General features: G+C 45.0%; 1 protein-coding gene across 1 annotated transcript; it reads left to right on the top strand.

Moving 5' to 3' along the window:
• Positions 1 to 317: 317 nt before the first annotated feature.
• Flacc1 (flagellum associated containing coiled-coil domains 1) lies at positions 318 to 23599 on the top strand. Its single transcript, XM_051190174.1, has 14 exons — positions 318 to 451; positions 1169 to 1246; positions 2117 to 2165; positions 3485 to 3618; positions 5832 to 5925; positions 7453 to 7514; positions 10146 to 10243; positions 11191 to 11243; positions 12770 to 12869; positions 14627 to 14730; positions 19449 to 19511; positions 22252 to 22341; positions 22462 to 22571; positions 23413 to 23599. Exons 1-14 carry the CDS (start codon positions 339 to 341, stop codon positions 23537 to 23539), a joined length of 1275 nt encoding a protein of 424 aa, XP_051046131.1. The 5' UTR covers positions 318 to 338; the 3' UTR covers positions 23540 to 23599.
• The last annotated feature ends 1687 nt before the right edge of the window (positions 23600 to 25286 follow it).

The following is a 25286-nucleotide window of genomic DNA, read 5'->3' as shown; positions in this document are numbered from 1 at the left end:
AGGGAATGTGTCCTCCCAACTCTGCCATGTGTTAGCTCTGTGACATCTCTGTATGTCACCTGTAAGCAAGGACTCTGTCCTTGGACTACAGTGATAACTACAGTTGTGGAAGATGTTTAATTGCTTTCAGGTCAAGTGGCAACCTGTAAGGCATCACTCCACAGTGCCAGCCTACATCAGCTCAGCCTCCATCCACCCTTGTTCCTTGGGCTGCCCCTCGATCCTTCCCAATCTTTGTTTGCCTTGATTCTAAGAGGTTTAACTCTCTGTGGTTGTTTTCTCATCTCAACAAGAGCCTCTGACCTAGCAACCAAGACTGCATCTGAGCCCGACTGACAATGTACCCCAACCCTCTCATCTACTGCACCTGCTGGGACCCCTGGAACTTGGGGCCACGGAAGCTAATCAAGACCCCTCATCCACTTCCAAAGGCCTCCACAGGGAAGCTTAAGTAAGAATAAGTTGGGTTGGGCTGAGTACACGAAGTGGTTGTTTTTTTGTAGTCCTAAAAGAGGACTACAAAGGTCTTATAAGATTCCCCAGTTGAGAGATTGCCACAAATTCCCCACAGAACAGGAAGCCCTGCTTTCCTACCTTCCCAACCAGCCTGGAGGCTGCTGCTCTAGTCTTGTAGGCCTGCTTTACATTTCAATAAAGAAGGCTTGACTTTGTAACTTTGCAGGGGTGTGTGTGTGTGTGTGTGTGTGTGTGTGTGTGTGTGTGTGTGTAACACCCAAACAGAGCTTTGGTAGCAGTCTGTCCCTCCCTTTGGTAGCAGTCTGTCCCATCATCTAGTTGAGGCAGGACCAAGGCACCTCTCCACCGCCACACCCCTGTGTCTAGGCTGGGCAAGGCATCTCTCCATATAGAATGGGCTCCACTAAGTGAGTTCTTTTTTTTTTTTTTTTTTTTTTAATTTTTTTCATTTTACATACCAACCCCAGTTTCCCCCTCCCCTTCTCCCACTTCCCCTGCCTCCCTCAACCAGGAGTTCTTGGAGATAGTAGACAAGTACAGGTAGAAGAGCCTTGGACCTGGGGTCTTCAAGGCCTCAAATCTTCATGATCCCCAGCTGTCACATCATAGGATATGCCCTTATTGGGGAATGTTGAAACATATTGTATTATTATTTTTTAATTTTCAGTGTTTATTTATTTATTGCTTTCAGGCAAACCCTTCCTACACCAGTTTCAAGAGACCGCAACTATCTCCTGTCCCAACCAACAAAACCTGCTGTTTCCCCAAAGTAAGTATGCTTAGATCTGTGAGGCAATGGATAAAATTATCTACCACTACACAAGAAATAGACTCGCCCTGAGAGCTCCAGAGTATATCCCTGCCCACATCCATTTTGGATTTCTCCATCACTGAGTCCCTGTATCAACAGATTCCCCAACTACCCAGGGATCTCTCTCTCTCTCTCTCTCTCTCTCTCTCTCTCTCTCTCACACACACACACACACACACACACACACACACACACACACACACACACACACACACACGGGACCTCCACATCCATCCTGATTTGAGCTAATTTGCCTCTGGGGATATCAAAATTTTGCCAGAATCCATTGAGGATTTTTTTTCCCCCAAACCAAATCCATGGTGATTTCAGCTTAAAGGAAGTGAAGAAAGCAATGAATGGCAGAAAGCATAGACTGCAGAGAGGTTTAGTCTCCATCCCTGGAGAGTGGGAAGATAGAACTGTGGGCGGAGGTTGGAGGGTGTCAGGTAGCTGGCCTGAGATGTAGAAGTTCCTTCACCTGTATTCTCCAAGTGGGGCCAATACAATTATGGAAAAGGGTGTCAGTCAGAGAGATGTGACCACTGTGAAAGACGACCACTAGGGACATGGAAGCCTCTAGAAGCTGGCAAAGGCAAGGAATCAATTTGCCCTGGGAGCTCCAGGGTATAGCCCCACCCACATCCAGTTTGGACTTAACCCTCCGGAGGCCTTGTATCAACATGTTTTCCAGCTACTCAGGGTTCTAGAAGGTCAAGTGACTAACTCAGGAGAACAAAGGCCAGAGGTGGCCGCCTCAGGGATCATCCCCTGAGCTCCATCTCTCAGCTGCTCCTGCTCCATGGCTTTCTGAACACCTTTCTCTTGCAGAGACAAAGCCCAGACAGGAAAACCAGAGGAGAGCAGCAAACTTCCTTCTGTGAGTAGAAGTGGGGGAATTCCCTGCCCCAGAGCATTTATCTAGCACCTACAGTATGCAAGCAAATCTTAACAGAGAGCCTAGGAGCCATCCTCATAGCATCAATGGTGTGCATTTTATGTAGCCTGTAGATGGCCAAACTGTAACTAACCCCAGCTATTCTCCCCTGCTTTGTGTAGGTTCCCTGAGGGAAAATAGATGATGGCCATTCAGGCTACAGCTCATGCCCCAATACAGGAGGCCCTCTGCCATACAGGGAAGCCACAAATCTTGAGGCAGGGTCTGTCAAAGCACCTAAAGACAACAAAGGCACAGACATGGGCCTCGGAACATGAGTTTCCATGGTTCGACATAGGTGTGAAAGCAGGTTATAACCATATTTTAGAAAATGCACTTTCTTGTAGGACATTCCGACCACTTTTTATCATTTCACCTGTCCCTGTCATCGTCGTCCCGTCCCCCGCCGCCCCCCCCCCCCGTGCCCTTCCTAAGCAAGGACCATGCAGTCCTTTAAAGGGCATTAGTGGTCAGGAACAAAGTAATCCAAGAGAAGCACAATCACCCTACTAGGTGGAAAGGTCTCAGACACTGGGAGCACAAGAATGAAAGCAGAAACCAGCTGGGGCAGCATCTTAAGAATCCAAGCATAAGATGCTGAGCTCTTGGCCCGTGATGGGTCAGGCTTAAAGGAAGGTAAGGCTGAGATACCAGTTAGGAGATGGCCACAATGGCCCAGGTCCCTTGTGGTACTGCAGAATGGTCTGCATGTATATAGAAGCTATGATTGTATCCATGTTAGCCAATGACTCTGCCAGGATTCTGTCTTGGTAGCTAAGGAAGGGAGGCGGATTAAATGACTGCATTTGTCTGCACCCATACTAATCATCTCCTTGCACATTGTTTTGTTGTTTTTCCTACTTACAAAAGCCCTTTGAAGACATGATTATCACCATTTTTCTGAAGAGGACGCTGAGTCACAGAGATGTGAAATAGCACCGGGGCCAAATATTTAAAAATTGGCCTTTTCAGTTCCAAAAGTGGAGCAGTTCCCACAATGCCCCGCTCCTGACACAGTGGAGGACCAGGAGGGAGGAGGAACGGAGTGGGGTCAATTGATCAGTTGGTACTGCTGAGTTTAAGTGGCCCCTGGGGGGGGGTGGGCAAGTGAGTGTTTGGATTGGCTCTGAGAGATTTGAGGGTAGTGGCTCAGAAGGATCTCAGGCCCTGGAATCTCAGTACAGTGTCCCTGTGTATAAGGTGGAGGACTCTCAGCTCCTCGAGGCTCACAGTTTCTCTTTGCCTTCCACCTTGAAACTCAGGAAGTGATTGATGTGTCACCCGGCTATAAACTTGTTAGAAATCGAGAACAGATTTCAGTCACCTTGGGAGATGAGATGTTCAATAGGAAAAAGCACTTGGAATCGGACATCTTGAACAAAATCAAGTTTTCCAGGTAAAGTCATTGGATTAACACCAGTTTCTCAGAGCTGGCTCTGCCCAGCTAGACTTCCCAGCCTGGCTCCAGTAAATACCTGCTATCCATGTCCAGGTAACAGATCCCAGCCCAGAAATAGGCCAGCTAGCATGACTTACACTAAAGAGGAAAGTGCTCCTTCCAGGAAGGGACAGGTAAAATATTCAAAGACAGTCTGGATTCTGAGTGTAGAGACAAGAACAAAGACAGGAGTATGCATTTCTTTTTCCATGATAAGTAATCCAAAATTGCCCATGACTCTGGGAGATGCGGTTTGGAAGGTTCCAACCTGGTCGGTCCTGTTGAGCATCAGCCATTGCTCTTTCTCTGAAGCTCCGCCTCCTTTGCTACCATCTGATGCCATTCCCATGCTTCACACCCACACATTTCAATTCTACTTCCTAGACCTCTCATTCACGTCTTCAGCTTCTCCACCATCCAGGCTTCTCACTCCTTACCGTGTTACCACCTGGCTCTCCCAGGGTCCCCTCCTTCTAGCTTTAGTCTGCTGTAAGAACTACTGTTCTGAAGACACAGTGGCACACACCCTCAGTACCAGTGCTGTGTGGAGGGGGAGGTTGTGGGGACATGGCCGGGTAGATCTCTGCTAGTGGGAGACCAGCCTGATCTACATAGCAAGTTCCAGAACAGCCAGGGCTGTGTAGAGAGAGACCCTAGATCAAAAACAAAAGGCAAACAAGAAAAGGAGCTGTTGTTCCAAAGGATCAGGGGAGATGTTCAAGTGATCAAGTTAGTTCCAGTCTCTAGCATCCATGGAAGAAGCTGGGCATGGTGACACATGCCCGTGATCCCAGCACTGAAAGACAGGAGGAGAATCCCCAGGGATCACTGGCCAGCTGGACTTGCTAAAACATGAGCTCTAGGTTTAGTAAGAAAGCCTGTCTCATACAAGAATGTGGAAAGCAACAGAGGAAGACACTTAACATTGAACCCTGACCTCCATGTGTACCCATGTGCATGTGCAGGAACACACATTCAAATATGCCATACATAAACACACACACACACACACACACACACACACACACACAGTCACCCATCTGTTGCTACATAGAAAGGAAACATCTGAGTTGTTGGCAGTTATTACCTCTGGGAAGGGTTGGGGGTGAGGCCATGCCATGGAGGCTATGGAGTTACTGACCTCAGCTGGCTCAGACAAGCCAGAGTCATCCCCAGCTCCCCATCCAGTCAGGGGCAGGGTGGGGTGGGGAGGGATTCCGACACTGTTTTCTAAGTAGTATCCATAGCTACCTCGTGGCCTCACAAGGAAGCTGTCCTCTCTTGTGGTAGAATGGAACCCATCATGCTCATTGTGTTCCCAGCTAAAGCTGTGAAAGATGTTCACAGTGAAGACCATGCTTACAAGACAAAGATTTGCTGCTTTTCAGCCTCCTTCTCCCTCAGCTCCCTCTTTTTTTACACCTTTTCTCATTTCCTCACCTAACACTGTCTCTATGCCAAGAGAGGGATGCTCGGCACCAAGAAAATGAAACTTCTTGAGAACTCCGTCACAGTTCCATTGCAGTGTCCCATTACACACACACACACACACACACACACACACACACACACACACACACACACAGAGTAGGTGCTGCAGTGGACCATACCTTTAACCTCTGCATTTAGGAGGCAAAGGCAGGTGGATCTCTGTGAGTTTTCGGCCAGTCTGATCTACAGAGTGAATTCCAGGACAATGTTACACAGAGAAACCTTGGAAATACTATATTGTTGTGTGACCCAGACTGGACACAAACTCACTATCCTCCTGTTCTTGAGTGCTGGGATTGCAGACATGGCAGGTGCCTCACACACTTCCTCATTTAAGCCTCCTCTTGGTCCTGTCCAGGGCCATTCCTTGTCTGCGGTTGGCTGCCAGCATGAGTCTTCCTAAGCTTCCCAATTTCCTAATCTCCCCCCCCCACCCCGCACTTTCCCTTTTGTGGTCAACAAGCAACAACCAAAGTCTGATAAGTATCGGCCACAGTCTTATTTCTTCTGCTCAACAGGATACCACATGGCCCTGAGCATTTCCAGCTAAGGGCCCCACTATGAAATGCCTTATTCAGGTCCAGCCTCTGTCACTGCATCCCCATGCCATAGCTACAGAGCAGGCACGAAGCAGACCCGAGTTAGGCAGCCTGGTGGTGACAGAAGTGTTTTTCCCACAGGACTGATATCATTTCTGATCTTGAGGAGCAGATCTCTGAGCTGACAGCAATAATAGAGCAGATGAACAGAGACCACCAGTCTGCCCAGAAACTGGTGAGTGACCCTTGCATTAACCACACCCTCAGAACTGATACTTTCAGAACATCTGCGTGCCAGGCAAACATGCCAGGCACTGTGCTGTAGCGAGCCATGCTATCCGGATGCAGGACTCCACAAAGAGATGTGTGCACAGAGCGATGTTTCTCTGCCTGCATCCCCATCCATAACTGTAAACTGTAACTCAGACATTCCATCCCAGAGGCTCTCCAGGTGCCTCTGGGTATGTGGTAACACTGTCTTCTCCACACTGGGGCCACTGATTACTCCCCCTCTGACCTTTGTCATTAAATACAAGCATCAGAGATTACCAGACTATTGCTAATGACCCCGGCACTGAGGATGTCTCCGGGGGTCATACAAATATTCTAGGAATGCCCCCCAGCCCTCAATCCAGTCTATTACTGTTAAACTCTTGGGGCCCATTCTTAAGAAGCAGCTGGCGTCCTTTCACAGTCTAGAGGCAGTTTAAAAATAAAAATACAAAATCAACAACAACAAAACCCCAAAAAACACCAGGTGATATTTCTAACATTTTGGCCATGGGTGCAGGTTTAATGCCTTCTCCCCCAGCTCAGGCGGGTGTACCTGGTGACTGGGGCAGAAATGACAGAACACAGCCATGCTTAGGAGCATGCACCCAGATGCTACTGGAGTAAACCTCCCCGTAAAGCCCCACCTCCCCACAGCAGCCTCACAGGCTGATTTGTCCCAGGCTATCCACATCTTACAGTGAGCCACCTCATGACCAGGCTGAGACCTTTGCTACCTCTGATTTGTTGTCTTGTTACCCTGCCAGTCTTCTTCAAACGGCAATCTGAGGTTTGGGGAAATTCCATCTGTGTAAGAAGATAGGGCTTTAGGCAAATTCACATTTGACTCCCTGGCACAGGCCCTATGGAAGGCAGCTTTAGAGACCTTCTGTATTAGGGTGGGGGTGTCTTGAAAATATTCCTACTTGTGAACATCTCGTTAGCAGCGTGACCTTTGCAAGGTCTCAGCATGGCATTCAGGATGACAGTGAGATGGTCGTTAGGGATACACCACGGACAGACAGACAACAGCAGGCAGAGACTGGGGAGCTTACACCGCATTGCCTCAGCGCACTGGGACTCAGAGGAGCCTGGCTGTCCCACAGTGTGGAGGAGATAGTTCTTTTCGAGGTGGCCTGTGGCCAAGATGGCTGACTCCCCGCTGGAAGCAGTGGGGAGGGAGTATGGGGCCACGGGCACCCTGTAATGTGTGTGGAGTCTGACGGTTCTTTTTGACTCTTCGGCCAAGTCTGAAGTCTAAAGAAGTGATTCCCAAGTGTGAAAGAACCCATAGAAGGCAGACCCAGTAACGAAGCAGTGAAAGAGAAGGTGCCTAGGCGCAGCCATGATAATTAGGCAGGGGACAATCTGCACTGCAGAGCCACTCAGGAGAGACTGAGGCAGCACCGCCTCTGAAGGGAGGGGCTTTAGAGATGTAGATCAGATCCCGCTGGAATCCTGCCTGGGATGTTAACACTGACCCCATTTCCAGCTCTCCAACGAGATGGATCTCCGCTGCGCTGAGATGAAAAAGAAGTTTGAAAATGAAAACAGGTAGGCTTCCTGGCAAAGGCGCATGTGAAAAGCCATGGCAGGATCCCAGTTCCCCGGAGGCTCCCAGTGGGGCCAAGTGCAGCTGGCTGTAGTGTGTGAGAGGATGTGTCCTCGGAGAGCAGGGTGGCTTCGTCTGAGGTCACTAAGATGGAACAGTTTATGTTTTCTGCTCCTGCTTTTACATCATTCATCCTTTTCGTTTCCATTGTGGTATGCCGAGAAAAGCCATTTTTATTTATTTATTTATTTCTCCCCGAAGCTTTGTCATACATGATTTGTTGTGAGCACATTCTCCCTTCTCTCCCTCCTCTCCCCTCCCCCCCTCTTCTTCCTCCTGCTTCCCTCTTAGCTCAGGGAAGAATGAACAGAGCAAGTCCACCTGAGTGAGAAGGCAGTGTGCTGTCTGTGTGTCAGGGGGATCTTAACGCCTGGGGAAGGGACAGCACCTTGCTGTGTCATCTGCTTATTTAAAATTACTTCTGATTGGTTTTTTTTTTGTTGTTTGTTTGTTTGTTTTTTTAGAACATTTTTTAGGTTCTTGACAAGAGTCTGAACTCCATGCTTATTTACACTGTGCACCACGGCCTCATTATAGAACCAACCTGTGTTCTGTCAACAGATGAGATTTTTAAATCCTCCCAATTGTGACAACATGGATGGAAGGGAAGGACAAAGGCAGAGTTATGTGTTTTCATTTATATTTGAAGCCTAAAGCTCAGAAAACAGAACACAGATAAGTGGTTACTTAGGCTAGACCATGAGAGGTGATGATCAAAGTGTACAGAATTTGGGACAGTGTTTCCAACAGCCTGATGACCTGGATTGGATCACCAAGCCCCACATGGTAGAAAGAAGAAACAGAGCCCCCAGGTTACCCTCTAGCATCCATGCATGCATGTACAGTGCACGTGCACACGAGTGTGAGCACGCACACACACAACTGATTGGAGATGCCATTATAACTGTACTTATTACACACAACATACACACTAAATAAATACATGCAATAAAAATGTTCTAAGGTGTATAAAAATCCCAGACAGGAGAAATGTTTTTCAAAGAGCTTTGCAGGCCTTAGAATAGTAATAATATTGTGCTCTTCGTTTTTAATTGCGTAAGAGCTAAAGTTCAGGCTGGAGAGGTGGCTCAGTGGCTAAGAGCACGTCCTGCTTTTGCAGAGGACCTGTGTTTGTTTCCCAGCTTTGGTGTGGCAGCTCATCACTGACACTCCATTTCCAGAGGGTCCGCCTTTTGGCTTCTTCAGGCCCCACTCTCACATATACAAACCCACACACAGACACATACATATAAACAAAATTAAGAACCAAAAACAAACTTTTTTAAAAAGAAAAAAGCGAGTTTCAAATATCCTCACCAAAAAAAAAAAAAAAAAAATTGAGTTGATGGCTATGTCATCTAGAGTGATTTAATTATGACACATTGTATTCACAAATCAGAACAGCATGTTTTATTCCTTAAGTATCTGGAATATAAATAATCAACAGAAATCCTAGCAGAGACAGCACCTCTATATGAGCCACAACATTTTATAAATGCATTGATGAATTTATTTATTTGTTTGTTTCATTAGTTTTTTAACAGTTTAAAGTTTAGAGCAAACTTACCAGAGAGGCACAGCGTGCCCACACTCCCCTTCTGTCCCATCCTTTACTTCCCTCATTTTCAGTGTCTCTGAAAGAGGTTACATTTGTCACAATTGATGAACCTGCACTGACACTTCATTGTCACCTGCTTGGGGGGTCACTCCTGGTGCAGAACATTCTGTGTGTTTGGGAGGGACTTGTATGTGGACATGTATCCACTGCGAGAATGTTGTCCATGGTGGTTTTACTCTCTTAATATACTCCACTTGCTCATCCCTCCCACCCCTCCCAAGGCGATGCCTAGAAACCACTGATTGTTTTATTGTCTCCATGGTTTTTTTCTTGCTTAATGTTAGAATAATATAGCATGTGGTTTTTGCAGAGTAGCCTTTTTCCTTTAGTGATATGTTTGTTTCTTCCATTTGATTTATGGGTGGAGGCTCTCACTTTGATACTATCAACATATGAATCCTGTCATGGGGCTGGACCTGTGGTTCTACACTTAACCTGAGGGCTTCAACTGTTGGCTGTTGGCTTCTGAGGGAAGGCCAAGGCCCTTGTCCGAGCTCTCTGTTCAAAGCAGTGACTGTCTTTGAAAGTAGGAAATGTCTGGCATGTGCGCAGTCATATGTGTTTGCACATGTGCATTCGTGAGTGCATACGTGAGTGTGTGTGTGTGTGTGTTCACAGTGTTTCTGTGGATCTTTGTAGAAGACCATTTTTAGAAGTCAGTTCTTTCCTTCCACCATGGCTTCCAGGGATCGAGTTCAGTATGTTAGGCTTCCATGGCAAGCACCTTTACCTGCTGAGCTAGCTTGGTGACTCTGGACTACTACTACTACTACTTCTTCTCCTCCTCCTTCTTTTAAAATTTTTCAAGACAGGGTTTCTCTGTGAACTAGCTCTTCCAGCCTGGTCTCAAACTCACAGAGATCTGTCTGCCTCTGCCTCCCGAGTGTGGCAATTAAAGGCATGTGCCACCAATGCCCAGCAGGCTCTGGACTTCTTTTCACCAATTGTCCCACAGGGATATCAAGGCAGCTCACAAAATGGAGCTCGAGAAGTTAGAGAGCAGCTATAAAGACGCGCTGAAGGTGGAGAAGGCTGCTGCCCAGGAGAAACTAGGTACCATCAGGCTCTGGGAGGAAGCCTAGGAAAGGTGGTTAGTATGGGCCCCATGGCCATGCGTTGGCACAGACAGCCATCTAAGATTTCCTTTCTGAAGTTCAGAGGGAGGAGAGTGACTAAAGAGTGACGCCGGGAAAGGGGGCGGGGTATCTATGTCCTTGCTTTTTTCCTGAAAATCTGCTATCTATGAAGTGAGAATGTAAGTGCATTTTAAAGTTCTAAAATTATTATATCATTGTGATTTCTTTGGGTTTTCCCACATGTAAAATGGCAGTGTTTTATTGCATCCTAATTGACATATTGCAATTGCTAGGCTCTGTAGTGCATAGAGCTAAACTGAGAGGATCACACTGCTTATACTGTCCTTGGGAAGAGCAGTGTGTGCATCCTTCAGATTCTGGTTTATAGACTAATCACCGACAGAAGGAGAACTCTACATTATAGAGTCTATAGTCCTTTATTTTAAGTTAGGGTCTTATTTATACTTTGTTTATTTTCTAATTTCCTAAAGAGAATGTGTGGTTTTCAGAACCATCGTAAAGAGAGAAACATAAAAGGAGAAGCAGGTGCATGCTGGGAGGAGAAGCAGGTGCATGCTGGGAGGAGAAGCAGGCGCATGCTGGGAGGTGTTGTTCCTCCTTCCCACAGACAAGGATTTACTCCTGGGTTCTTAGTAAAATGATGGAGCAGAGCATGTGAGTTTCGATATCTCCCAGAAGCGTATGTGTCAAACAGTAGCAGGCCTCATTTCCAGATGCTCTGAATCAGTCAGCTCAGGTGAGATCCAACATCTGGGCTTTTAATAAGCTTCCAGAATGACTGGGGAGTCATAGGAAGATTTCATCACCTCAGGAGGAGCTTGGGTGTGGTGCTGAAGAGTTCACATGAGACTTGGAAAGTGTGCCTGTCAGAAATAGTGATGCCCCTGTTTTCTTTCCACCCAGAGGAGATGGGCAAAGAATATAAGTATCTGAAGAATATGTTTCACATGTATCAGGTGAGATTCAGAGCTATCTGGTAGATTCTGAGAGGACAAGAAGCAAGGCTCATTTCTGACTGACAACATGGGGATGAATGTAGATACGTAGAGATTCTAACATCTTTCCACCACTGTTTTTCAAAAATGAAGTAGGGAGGTGACAAGGGATAGAGAGATGGCTTAGCAGTTAAGAGCACTGGCTGCTCTTCCAGAGGACCCTAGATTCGGTTCCCAGTACCTACACAGTGGCTCAAAATCATCTGTAACTACAGCTGCAGGGGATCCAATGCCCTCCCTCTTCTGGCTTCCTCAGGCACCAGGCACACACACAGTGTGCAGACAAAAGTGCAGGCAAAACACGTGTCCACATAAAACAAGCACATCTGCTTTCCCCTAGTGGAAACAACCAACAACAGCAACACCAACAAGAAAGAATTGTCACTCACCAGAGGTACCTGTGCTTTGCTTTAGCCTTCGCTGAGACTATGGTACAGCGAATCTATGTACGTTTTGTACCTTCTTTTCACTGGGCATATTAGTGCCTTTCCTTCCTTCATGACTGATATCCTAATGAACATGCCTTTGGGCTCTCACCATCCCCTTCCTGTTCACCGCGTGCTGTTTCGATTGCTCGCTTAACGGAAAATAACACTTTGAAGGTAGTTGATCCTAACAGTGGAGTGCTAGTCACAGGAATGAACAGATTGAAGGCTTTTTACGGATTTGGCCAAATTGCCATCCAAAAAAGTCTGTTGTATTCTACATTCCATTGAAATCAACACTGGAGTTATTTCAGAACGTAGCCCGTACCTTTAATCCCTGAGCCAACTGGCTTTTTCTCAGCTTGATACAAACTGGAGTCATCTGGGGGGAGGGAGCCCCGTTTGAGAAATTGCCTCCATTGCCTGTGGACAAGTCTGTGGGACGCTTTCTTGATTAATAAATAACTCCCGTGGGAGAGCCCAGCCTGCTGTGGGTGGGGCCACCTCTGGACCCCTGGTGTTTGTAAAAGCAGGCACAAGCTCAGGAGCAAGCCAGTAAGCAGCACTCCCCCATGGTCTTTGTGTCAGCTCCTGCCTTGAGATCCTGCCCTACCTTCACTCCGTGATAGAATGCCATGTGGGAGTATAAGCCAAATAAATCCTATCCTGCCCAAGGTGCCTTTTATCAGACCGTTACCACAGGATTGGAAAACGGAATAGGACGATTTCCCCAGACTTGATAAAGTCCCAGAGGTGGGGCCCTCTTACCGGAAGATGCAGAATTGGATGTGATCACTGATTCAGAGAGCCTTACCTGTCTTCGAAGGATGTCTGGATCCAGCTTGACAAGTGCTGTTCCTAGATAACCCCTGACCCTTGGGCTTATCCCAGCTCTCCACTGAGCTTAGCTGGAATTGTTTTCCTTAAGTATCCCCCTTGGTGAGGCCCAGTTGAGGGGAGAACAAGGCCTCAGTGCTATGCTGAGTGCCTAAGGGCGCAGTCACAGCCTCTGCAGTGTCCCCATGTTATAGCTCTTTTCAAAGTGCCTCTGTGTCCCCACAGGATAGCATTTATGATGAAATGGAAGATAGGTGGTCAAAGCGCAAGGCGGAATGGGAGAAGGATGAGAAGCTGGAGCGAGAAAAGATCCTGTTAAAACAAAGTGAGTAGTACAGAAGCTGTTGGCTTTTCCCACAGCGAAAGTATCAAAGGACAAGAACAAAGGAAGCCTGCTGTCAGTCTTGACCTTCACTTACGGGGAAGGGCCTTGGATTTATCAATGGTGAAAGGCCAGATGATGACTTTCTGAATGAACAGCGCCTTGTTTTACTAAGAAACAAAGGATGACAATGACGGCAAGGCTGGTTTTGTTATTGTTGTTTGTTTGTTTGTTTAGTTGGCTTTTTAAAATTTCAGACACACGAGCCAGGCGTTGATGGCACTAACACCTTTAAATCCCAGCACTTGGGAGGCAGAGGCAGGAGGATCTCTGTGAGTTCGAGGCCAGCCTGGTCTACAGAGTGAGTTCCAGGACAGGCTCCAAAGCTACACAGAGAAACCCTGACTCGAAAAAAGGAAAAAAAAAACAAAAAACAAAATTTCAGACATATGAATTAAGGGATCCAAAACTTAAATGTTTACCCATCATAGGCTGGAACAAATATGGGAACTAGGGCCTATAAAGAATGTAGAATCTGAAATTCCAGGAGGAATTCTAGAATTAGAATTTAAATTATTTGGTGGAGGAGAGTGGGGGGAAAAACAAGCCTATCATGCTGACAGCCTCCATGTCCCCCACATGCCCCACAACAGAAGCAATGATTGGTAAATATTTCTGATATTTGTAACTCTTGGCTAGAGCTTAGATCAAAGTACCCCACAGATGCAGTTCTCACTCACAGAGCTTCCTAGGAAAAGAAATAGGAAGGTGTAGAAATTGTTCCTGGGTCAGTCTAGAGGAATAATTAAGACAAGTGTGAGTCTTCTACACACCCATTCCACAGCCCATGTCAACTCCACTCGTTGTACATTTATTGGTTAAAATCAACTTAATCACTTAAATGCAAAGACTTCTGGGAAAGTCAGCTCGACTAGTAAGGATGCTCAAGCATTGTAGCATGAGGATGCTGGAGTTGAGGCTGGAATGAGATATGGAGCTACATCTGTTCAGGGCTTTCCTTTGGATACTGCATCATCAGAAGAGCCCCACAGTGAAAAAAAAAGTTAGGGTGCAACCCCAGTTAGCTTTACATCATGTAGCCCACTGGAGTTACCCAATCAGCCCAGAGATACCCACCATCCCTGCAGCTGGACACTGAGGGAATTCATGTTTACTCTTCCCTTCCTCCTGTTTGGTACCTGCTGCCTGAGACTCTGAAACCTACCTCTGCCCCAGGTTTGGGGCTAGCCAAGAGCTTTAAAGAAGAAAATGCCTTTCCCATGCCTTTTATCCCAGCACTTGGGAGTCAGAGGTAGGCAGATCTCTGTGTGTTCCAGACCAGCCTGGTCTACATGAGCTAGTTCCAGGATAGCCACAGAGAAACCCTGTCTCAAAAAAAAAAAAAAAAAAAAAAAAAAAAAAAAGAAGGAGAAGGAGGAGAAAGGGGGAGGAGGAGAAGAAAAAGATGCCTGAGAATATGTAGTCAGTGTAGTCTCAGGCAGAGGAAATAGCAACAAGCAGCAGCTAGAAACTAAACCACTGCCAATGAATCCCATGTGGCTACTGTCATTGCAAGCAGGAGGATGCTCACCTTGCCCCAAGCATCTCCCCAGCTGAGGGTCAGAGCATGCAGCTTGGGCTGAAAGGTCCTCAGGTTGAGTCAAGTCTGGAACTGCTACTGATTTCAGTTATTCTGACATTCTCTCTGGCCTGCTTTCCTCACGTTTACACACAAACCTGCTTTGTTCTCTCCTCCGCAGAACACAGGATAGCAAAGAAATTTGAGTTAGAATCCGAAGAAGAAAAGAAGAAAATGAATGAATCCTTCAGCGCTGTCTTTGAGAACTTCACTCGAGAGAAAGAGGTAACCAGGTGCTCACTGGTTGAGAGTGTGGTCCAGGTGGTGCTGGGCCTACATGCTTAGGTGACCCCTCCCACCCCTGCCCCACATGAACATGCTCCTCTTTGTTCAACTTTCCTGGAAATATGTGCAAAAGCAATGGCTGTTCTAGTTTGCTTTGGGTGCTGTGATAAACCATGACCAAAAACAATTTGAAGGAAAAGGATTTATTTCATCTTTCAGGTTGCAGTCCATCAACTTCTAATGCAGGAAATCAAGGCTTACTGGCTTACTCTTTCTTATACAGCCCAGACTCACCTGCCTAGGGATGTTACCACCCACAGTAGTCTGGGCCTTTCTACATCAACTGGCTTCTACATCAATTGGCAGTCAAGAAAAGGCCTCATAGGCATGCCCACCAGCCGATTTGATGGAGACAATCCCCAAACTGAGACCTCTCAAGTTACTCTGAGCTGTGTTAAGTTGACAGCTGAAGCTAAGTAGGAGACTGATCATCTCAGGGTTCTTTATAGCCAGGCACTCTTAACACAGGATTTTTGGAATGAAAATTATAATTAATAGGAAATAGCTGTACACTAAACATGTAAAACCTCTAAAGTGCCATGGTTTGCCAACATTGCATCTCTGAATGCCCCCCACCCCATCCTAGTAAATAAAAGTATCTACCTAGGAGCTAAAATAAGAGAAGATCCACATACCTGCTAACCAATAAGAAAGTTCTAGACAAGATTTTCCCAAAAAATAGACACTGACTAAGTAAACATGTGTTAATGTCAGCCCAAACACTTCACATGACAGATCTCTGAGCTTTTGGCTTCACTAAAGAGTTGCTTGAAGCACATGGAGTGATGTTATGGGGAAGGGGGAGACCTGTAACCATTGCCACCATCAGGCAGCCAGAGCAGAGGACCATTCTGGGACCAAATCTTAGGTATCACCTTTACATCTACAAGCTGTAAGCGTTCTTAGTTTCCTCCATCCTTTTCATGCAAAATGGAGAGTTTGCAATATTTGGGATATTTTGACTATTTCATTCATGTATGCATTTCTAACTATCATGCTATTTCCTCTTCCATTGAGCCCATCTCCATCACACCTGCCCCCAGACAACCACTCTTTCGGTTTCAACCTCCATGGACTAGATTTATCATTAGTTTTTTGTTTTGTTAAAAAAAACAACTGTTGTTTTTGTTGTGATAGCATAATTTATTATAAAATAAACACAAACACAATTGCTAGTCATCCTACAACATGCCAAAAACAACCTTAAAAAGTTTATAAAAACCAAACATAGAAAATATCCTCAGTGAATCTCTAAGGGCAATGTGGATACCAAGACAAAAGCTGGGGCTTGTCAATCATCACACAACTGAGCAGGGTTTTTTAATAATTCTGATTTTTAGGTTTAGGTAGCTCCAGGTAAAGGAATGCTATTTTCCCCATACACTGTCTCTGAACTGTGCCCATCTTTGGGCACAAAGCTCGCTTTGTCCTTATGAGTCACCAGAGGTGGTCGTGATGACTTGGGTATTCCTCTTTCTGACAGTCCCTTGGTTGTTTTGAAAGGGGCCATATAGATGAGCTCCAGTGGGACAGAGTGTGACAGTGTAATGGCTAAAGAAACTCCATTTTATGCTAGGTGTCCATCTTGGTACCCACTATCCATTTGTGTCTCCTTACTCCAGTCCCTTGAAGACGAGTTCCCAGTAACCTTGACCCAGTGACCTCCACCCAGAAATGTCCGGCTGTGACCATCTGCTTATTATGATATGACTAACTCCTTCCTGACTTCTGGAACCTTCTTGAGCAGACAGTCAAGGACGGTTTTGAGGTTGCCTTGGTTGCCTCATCTTGACACAGCAGAACAAACCCTGGCTTGCTTGTGCAGATAACTCACTCTTTCGGTGGGTTTTCACCTTGAAAATCCTTCTCTCACCCTTTGGACAGCTCAGAGGCTGTTGTCCGGTTAGCAATATCAACACGTTTAGCAAGTTAGGACCCAGATTGAGTCTTTTTACTGCTGTCTCAAACTGTAACAACAGGCTGGCTCGGGACCTGGGTTCCACTGTGGAGACCTGTGAGCCTTCAGTTGGCTTTCTGTAGCTAACTGTAGCTTGGTTTAGTTGAAGGTGTGGCATTTTCCAGCCACCCTCAACTCACCCACTTTCCCTTTCCTCCTCAACTTGATTTGTGACTGTTCATTTTCTCCTCCTTTCTTCCTCCTTCCCCCAGCTGCTTTTCTCACACTTAATGTTTCCCCTTTGCCTTTCTGTACAGACACTCTTTCTCTGATTTCCTTGCTGATTTTTCTCTCTGCTAGTGAAATTTATTTTTAATAGTATTACTATCAAGTCAGGCATGTGGCGCACACCTTTAATCCCAGCATTAGGGAGGCAGAGGCAAGAGGATCTCTGTGAGTTTGAAGCCAGCCTTGTCTACAGAGTGAGTTCCAGGACAGGTTCTGAAGCTACACAGAGAAACCCTGTCTCAAAAAGCAAAAACAAACAAACAAATGAAAACAAAACAAAAACTCTACTTCATATGGAAAAGCCAAAAACCCAGGATAGCTAAAACAATACTATACAATAAAAGAACATATAGTAGTTCTATAGAACTATAGAACTATACAAAGAACTTCTGTACTTACCAAGCTTGTTTTTTTTTTTTTTTTTTTTTTCATGTCCCTCCACGTCCTTCCCTTTCACAGTTGGTGAAATTCTGCCCCAAGTTTTCTCAACAGACACCCCTTCCTGTGGGGTCAGAGCATGGATAGAAAGCTCCTGCTTCCGTCCTGACCATCCTCTGACTCGTATTTTCTGGAGCCCATCACTGCATTTCCTGCAGGTTTCCCGTCTTCACCACCGAGTCAGCCTCGTCTCTGTCCCCAGCTTCCTCATCCTTCTTGCCACCATCACCTTCACCCAGTAGAAAACTCTGATGCCCACGGGGAGATCACTGCTATTTGCAGGATTGCTGCACCCCGGAGGTGGGCTAATGAGGGCACAGATACCACCCCCACCTCCAGCCTCAGGCCCCACCCTCAGAGGAGGCAACAGGAGAGCAGTAAAGACCCGGGGGACCAGGAAGCAGTTGAGGGGACGAGAAACAGTGAACATACCCTATTGTACTTCTGGCCCAGCAAGCTCAAACTAGTGCTAGGTTTTCAGGTTTTAAAATTTAATGTAGACAAAACCGTATGGTTATGCTCCTTTATGTATAGTTTTTCCCTCAAAATAACATGGATGAAATTGAGTAATTTTATTTTCATATTCATATATATCTTTTGTTAAGGTGTTTTAAGACAGATCTTTCTGTATAGCCCAGGCTGGACTTCAACTGATGTGTAACCCAGGCTGACCCTCAGCTCCTGATCTTCCTACCTTAGCCTCCCTGCACTAGGATTGCAAGCATAAGACCTTATCCTGCTGTTCCTTCTCACTGCTGGGAAATCTTCCTCTGTAGAAATGTCATGCAATGTGTTTATTGTTTTCCTGGTTTGAAATATTTGGATTATTTCCATTTATTGGCTTTTAACCAGAGCATCTATTAACATAGATATATGTTTCATAGACATAAGCTCTTAACTTATCTTGAAGTGCTACTAAAGCTCCAGGATATACATAGGAAATGGGGGGTTTCCACGGCAGAAGTGTTGTTTACTCTTAGATCTTAAATACGTGAATTCTGACTGCACCAAATCCTCCACAGCTGGTGCATTCCTTTCTAGTGGGTGTGAAGGGGCATTTCACTCTGTGTAGTTTCTCTGATAAACAAACACATTGGCCAGTTTTTCAGATGGGAGGGCGTAGCCCTAACATATTACTATCTTCTTTGATGTATCTGCTCAATTCTCCTATCATTTAAAGGATATGAATACAAATATTACGTATACATGTTGCAAAGAATAACTTCCAGCCTGTAGGTTTGCTTTCTTGTTTTGGAAATGTTATCTTTCAATGGGCAGAAATTTCTAATTGTGACAAAAGACAAGTTTAAACCTTTTCTTTTTATAATTAAAAGCTTTTTCTGTCTTCCCCGTAACACTGTTGCCTATCATAAAGCCATGAATATATTCTCTTTTGAGAAGCATTATAATTTAAGCATTTCTGATTCTATGACCCATGCTGAATATTTTTTGTGTGTGTGTGTACAGAATGATACAGAAGTCATAGATCTTTTTCTTTATGGATATACAATTATTCCATCATCATTTCTGAAAAGAGTAACTTTCCTTCCTCATTGAGCTGTCTTGATGTCCTTGGAGTGAAGGACAAGATTCTCTTTCCCACTCTGCTTAACCACTTAACCGTTTATCTACACTGAAGCCAACAATGTGTTGTCTTAGTGCTATTTAGAGCCAGTTAGTACAGATAGTCGGACTTTGCTTTTTTTGTTTTGTTTTTCCTCCTGTTACTTCATTTTATTGATTGGTTAGCTTTGGTATTATTTTCCAAGATGAATTATTACTTTTCTTCATTATTTTTCATTTCTGGGTAAATTTTAGAGATTGTCATATATGTACGTGTCATCTCATATATATATATATATATATAATGAAGTTAAATAAGATATTCATTTTATTACTTCAAAAGGCAACATCTCCATTGATAACAAGTAAATTCAGTGAATGTTATATTCCTGAATCCCCCAGTGGCTTCTTAATTCTCTAAAAGAATATCTAGAACCACAGTGCTGACCTTTCCAAATAAAATTGTTTTTAGGAGCTCATCAAACAACATGATGAAGATACCTTGAAAATGCAGGAGCTGAGAAGATCCAAGGAGGTAAGCATCGCCATGAAACTAGTGTCTTGCAAATGATACGCTCTCAAAGAAAATGAAATTTGAATTTACCCAGACCAGTAAAATTAGTGTTTACCCAGACCAGTAAAATTAGTGGGGCACCTAAATCTAAGTGTTGGACTCAGTAAGTTAAAATAAGTCTTGACCTGTATGTAAAACACATGCAGCCTTTCTCAGAGCCAGCTGTGAACAAATACATCAGCAATCTGCCCTGTGGTCATCGATGCTGAATAACTTCTGTGTCTAGCAAAGCTGAAAACGTCATGTTCTTCCCTCTGAGCCTGAACCCTCCAAATGTCTTCTGCAGATCTTTGTCCCTAAGCCCCTCTTTTGGGTGTACCCTACGTATGGCAGTTTCTGCAGGGCTCCCTTTCTGCTGAGACATACAAGGCGATGAATTTGTGAAGGCAGATGGAAAAAAAAAATCTGTTAAATAAAAGTAACTTCTGTTTTCCTTTTCTCTGAAAATCTAATTTGTATACAGAATAGACATGTCTACAAAAAAAGATTACTCACTGCACAAACATCATGAAGAAATCTTATCTTCAAGCCCGGGCAGGGCCAGCAATGTAAGGGCCAAACAAACTGCAGCATCCTACAAGCACAGGAGGCAGCCTCGGAGCTAGGGACTTCTCGTGTGTTCTGAGAACAGCCCTTGTGAGCTTCTCCATTAATTCTATAGGTATAACATCTGAGTCTGTTTCCATTCAGATTTGTTTTGTTTGCAAGCCTGGTGAGTTTTTAGCAGGTGCTGGTCATTGTGTAGCTTATTATCTTAGGGTTTCTATTGCTATGAAGAGACACTATGATCACAGCAACTCTTACAAAGGAAAACATTTAATTGGGTGGCTTACAGTTTAGCCCATTACCAGAGGTTTAGCCCATTATCATCATGGTGGGACATGGTGACATGCAGGCAGACATGGTGCTAGAGAAGTAGCTGAGAGTCCTACATCATGCACGAAACAGGAAGTGCTCTGTCTCACTGGGTGTGGCTTGAGCATATATGAGACCTCAAAGCCCACCTCCACAGTGACACACTTCCTCCAATGAGGCCATGCTTCCTATGATGCCACTCCTAATAATGCCCAATAATACCATTTTCTTTCAAGGCACCACACTTAGCTTGATGGGAAATTAATATGTTTATATTTCTTTAAAATGTAAAGTTTAAATGCTCACAAACCTTGTTCCAGGATGCAGTTATATGGTTTGGGAACAGTTTGGTCTTTTCAAGTCTTGCTAGTTGGAATTAAACCTTAGTGTAAAGTGACCCCTTCTGAGGGTCCTCCAGACTCCTCTGCATTGGGTTTGCCCCACCCTGCCTGGCAGGACTGTGAATTACTCTCAGCCCTGTGTCATCTGAAGGCTTGTTCCACTGCTCCCTTCTCTCCATCAATTCATCTCCTCTATCTCCACCTTCCATCACTCCATTCCTAAGTCACTGGGGTTCTTCTTGGTTCTTTAAAGGGACAGAGAGCTCCTGCCTTGGGGGTCTTTGCCTTTGATAAGTGTCTTCCTAGACATCTCTTTCCCAGAAACTTCCATCGCAAACTTTCTTCCCTCTTCGGGTTGTTGCTCAGAAGGCAGCCTCTCGGGAGTCACTATTTAAAGGCTCAGCTCTCTGTTCCAACACTTCTTTTTCTCCATCTTGCTTTTCTGCATAAATTTATAATCACCTAAGTAGATAAATTCAGCAAAGGAACATTTTTTTTTACCACTAATATGTTTTTGTTTTTTGTGGTGTTGTTGGTTTTTGTTTTTTGTTTTTGTTTTGAGACAGGATTTCTCTGTAGCTTTGGAGCCTGTCCTCAAACTCACTCTGTAGACCAGGCTGGCCTTGAACTCACAAAGATCCACCTGTTTTTGCCTCCTGAGTGCTGGGATTAAAGGCATCCACCACCATGGCAGGCAAAAAAAAAGATATATTTACAATAAAATATAAGTATGATATCATTCCTTCAGCGGAAAGAACCATTCATTGGCCCCATTGCGGATGGTGGGTGCACTCAGGCAACAGGCCAGCAAGGGTTGTGGTGTGGTTTTTGGTATTTGGATACAGATAGGTATCTCTGAATCTTAGAATTTGAACGAGGAGAGATGGAATCCTAACCCTGACATAATGAAGAGAGGACGGTGTGTGTAGAGGCAGAAAGACAGGCTGAGCCCTGAGGACAACGTCAGGGACAATGTCTTCTGCATATGCATTCGTGCACACACACAACAATACAAATGAAATATTAATATTAAAATTTAAAAGAGAACACAAATTTGGGCAAATGTGGGTCTAGTTAGGGGAGAAATGGTAAATTAATATGATCAGTTACATTATACGTATGTATGAAATTCTCAAAAATTAATAAAACTATTACATTCTAAAAATAAATCTTTAGCCCGGTGTGGTGGCACACGCCTTTAATCCCAGCACTCAGGAGGCAGAGGCAGTGGATCTCTGAATTCCACTGGCCTTGTGACTTCTCACTGGTACTCTGCTGAGGGCTGCCTTGCCAGCAGTGACAGTGGGACTCAAGAGCTAGGTACAGGTGAGAGCAGAAGGACAGAGAAGACAGCATGGTGACTGGCCGGCTGTAAGTGTACAAGAGGAAGTAGCTGAAGTTGGCACACCGTCCTATTCCAAGTGTTCCCACGAGGGACTCCGTCCTCGTCTGTGTCAGGGACATTGCATCAGCATGGCGTCCTGAGGAAGTTTTCTCTCGTGCAGATCTTGGAGGCTGAGTTGCAGGCACAGTCTACCATTCTGGAGACACTTAATACGAGCCTTTACCATTGCCAGCTGGAGCTCCAGAGAGAGGTGAGTCCTGGATAGAGAGAGGACCGGGCTGCAGAGGAAGCCAGGGCACTGCTCTGTTCTGCCCAAGAGCCTCGGCACACAGGTTCTGGGGAAAGACAGCTGCTCAAATTTATCTTTTAGAAAACTATAGTGGGAAATCTGGAGAAGCTGTTCCAGACGAAGCTTGCTGAGGCTGAAGAAAAGTATAAGTACACCATACAGACCCTGACAGAAGAAAACGCCAGCCTCAGGTACGGGTGCCACTGCTCCGGGGGACATGGCTGAGTCACCTCCCAGAGCAAGAAGGTGTCCAAGTGAGGACTCAGTCAAGACAAAACAGGTCTCCTGGCAATGTCACAGCCCTGATCATTTGGGAGGAGGTATGGAACTGGGCCTGGACACACACTTGTCATGGAGGTAGACTGCTGGTCTGAGGTGGGCAGTTCGTCTGTGATGTATCTAGAATTCTCTCCCTTGAGTCTGTTTTTGTGTAAAACATGGGAAATTTGCCTATGGATTTCTGAGCTGCTTTGTCCTGTGACTAAGGCTTGTTTTTCAGAGTTCCATGAGTTTGAACTTTCAGATTTGGCACTTCTGGTTCCTGTTGAGACCAGCTGCCGACCAAAGCCACTGTTCTCTGAAGGGGCTTCTTTTTTTTAGAGTGTTTTGTGTCTCTGTCTGGGTGTGTGTACACACACACACACACACACACACACACACAGTTTTATTTTAAAGGCATTGGTATGAGGGTGTCAGATCCCCTGGACCTGGAGTTACAGACAGTGGTGGCATACCATGTGGGCACTGGGAATTGAACCTGGGACCTCTGGGAAAGCAGCCAGTGTTATTAATGGCCCAGCCATCTCTCCAGCCCTTGAAGGGGCCTCTTACACCACTAACGTAAGTTAGTTCCCACCGCAGCAGTTTCCGTTGGGAATATATATGATCACCCATACTCCACATTTCACCAGATTTAAAGCAACTGCAGTGATGAGAGAGACTGCTTCCTCGGGCAGAAAGCAAACCACATTTCTCTGTCTTACCAGCAAACACCCTGCATCCCATCTACTGATGCACTGTCATTTTTTACAGGCAAAAGATCATGGCCAAGAATGAGGAAACTTCTGAAGAAGTATCAGAGAAGTCAGCCTCCACTACTCCTTACATGCATGAGCCTGACTTTGCCGAACACAGCAGCAACAAGAAGCAAGCTCAGTAGATAACAAACTGTGCTCCATGGCTGGACCGGCAGCAACACAGCCTCCAGCAAGGGTTTCTGGAGAGACACAGATGGGTTGTTCTGTCTTTATTTTTGCCTTTTGTACAATTTGCTTTCTCCAGAGTGGTTAGAAATGTTCGAATTCTTATCTCAATTACATGGTGACTCTCTATGAAAATGGGTGTCCTCTGTCCTGGGGTTGGACCTTCTGTGGGCTGTGCACTCATTTTTCTGCTTTTTATATATTTTGATCAGATACAGGTCGAAAGGGACTGCTTATTAAATGATGTGTTTTGAGGTGTGACTCTTGTCCCCTGAGGGCAAATAGCAAGCAAGACCATTCATTGACCTAATTTAAAAAAAAAAAAAAAATTCTTCTCTTCCCAATGACCCAGGAAGAGTAACTGATGGCTACCCTGTCTCTGATTATGAGTATTCAAATGCCCACAGGGCAGGCAACATCTACAAGGGTGTGGAGTGGACACAAGGGACTCCATCACACAAGCAGCATGTTAATCCCGCAGTGAGAGGGAAACCCAGGTGAACTAAGAGCCAAACCATATCTGATCATGCTACTTCTTAAACTTATTGGATTGCTGGCCATTTGGGTGCATGGGGTCACTATGATTTAAAAAACAAATCCTGGTTTTGGTTTTGGTGGTAGTGGTGGGGTTGTTTGTTTTTCAAGACAAGGTTTCTCTGTGTAGCCCTGGCTGTCCTGGAACTCGCTCTATAGACCAGGTTGGTCTCAAATTCAGAGATCCTCCTGCCTCTGCCTCCCAAGTGCTGGGATCAAAGGTGTGCACTGCCACAGCCTGGGCAAATTCTGGGTTTTGTGTGTAAGTGCTCCTTTTAAGTGTCAACAGTGAATGTTAGACGGTGGTGGAAGCCGAATAGTAGGAGCTGAATGTTCCCCTTTGTGAACATGCCATTTGTCAAGCAAACAAAAAACAGAAACACAGCAAAGGCAAATAAAAGTATCCCCTAGAAACAGGAAGGTCAATTTACAATGTGCTCTACTTCTCACTGACAATTTATTTAGGAGGTCACAGAAAAAAATGTATCATTCTATCAATACATACTCAGTAAAATATATACTAAAGAAAAATTTGTACAACAAACTCAGTTTCTTTTAAAAAGATATATGAAAATATAGAAAAAAATTTATGGAATTTGAAATACAAACAAAATTCAAGATGTAGACTTGCTAGATCATTATTCAAACTCTAGAAGTGCAAGAAGATTGGGGGTATTTTGAATATTGATTGTTATTTAGTGTCTAAAAAGTGCTTCATCTTTAGAGACACTTGGGTCTCTAACATAGACAGAGGTAAAAGTATCCCACTTTGATGGGACTCCAGCCAGTCCCCCTGAGGCAGGCAGGTAGGGGCAGTCAGGACAGGCCACAGGACAGCTACTAAAGTGGGATGGGGTCACACACGCCTTAGCCATGCTTCTACTACCTTCTTCACGTTTTTTTATTTGTGAGAATTTTCTAATAAAATAGCTTTTAAAACCAGTTTGTTTTAATATTAATATCCTATAAAACTTTTTAAAAGTCTTCTTCTATAAAACTTCCAGAAGATGGACAGTGGTGGTGCACACCTTTAACCCCAGCTCTTGGGAGGCAGAGGCAGGCAGATCTCTGTGAGTTTGAGGCCAGCCTGGTCTACAGAGTGAGTTCCAAGATGGCCAGGACTGTTACACAGTAAAACCCTGAGTCAAAAAAACAAACAAACAAACAAAC

Source organism: Phodopus roborovskii, unplaced genomic scaffold (assembly GCF_943737965.1).
Source record: "Phodopus roborovskii unplaced genomic scaffold, PHOROB, whole genome shotgun sequence".
Taxonomy (NCBI): Eukaryota; Metazoa; Chordata; class Mammalia; order Rodentia; family Cricetidae; genus Phodopus; species Phodopus roborovskii.
This window is presented reverse-complemented; position numbering and strand designations above follow the sequence as displayed.

Bases quoted from the DNA above. Each gene is read 5' to 3' on its own strand.
- Flacc1 (XM_051190174.1), top strand. From the start codon at position 339: ATGTACCCCAACCCTCTCATCTACTGCACCTGCTGGGACCCCTGGAAC. The intron at 452-1,168 runs GTAAGAATAAGT...TATTGCTTTCAG, and splicing joins GCCTCCACAGGGAAGCTTAA to GCAAACCCTTCCTACACCAG. The intron at 10,244-11,190 runs GTACCATCAGGC...CTTTCCACCCAG, and splicing joins TGCTGCCCAGGAGAAACTAG to AGGAGATGGGCAAAGAATAT.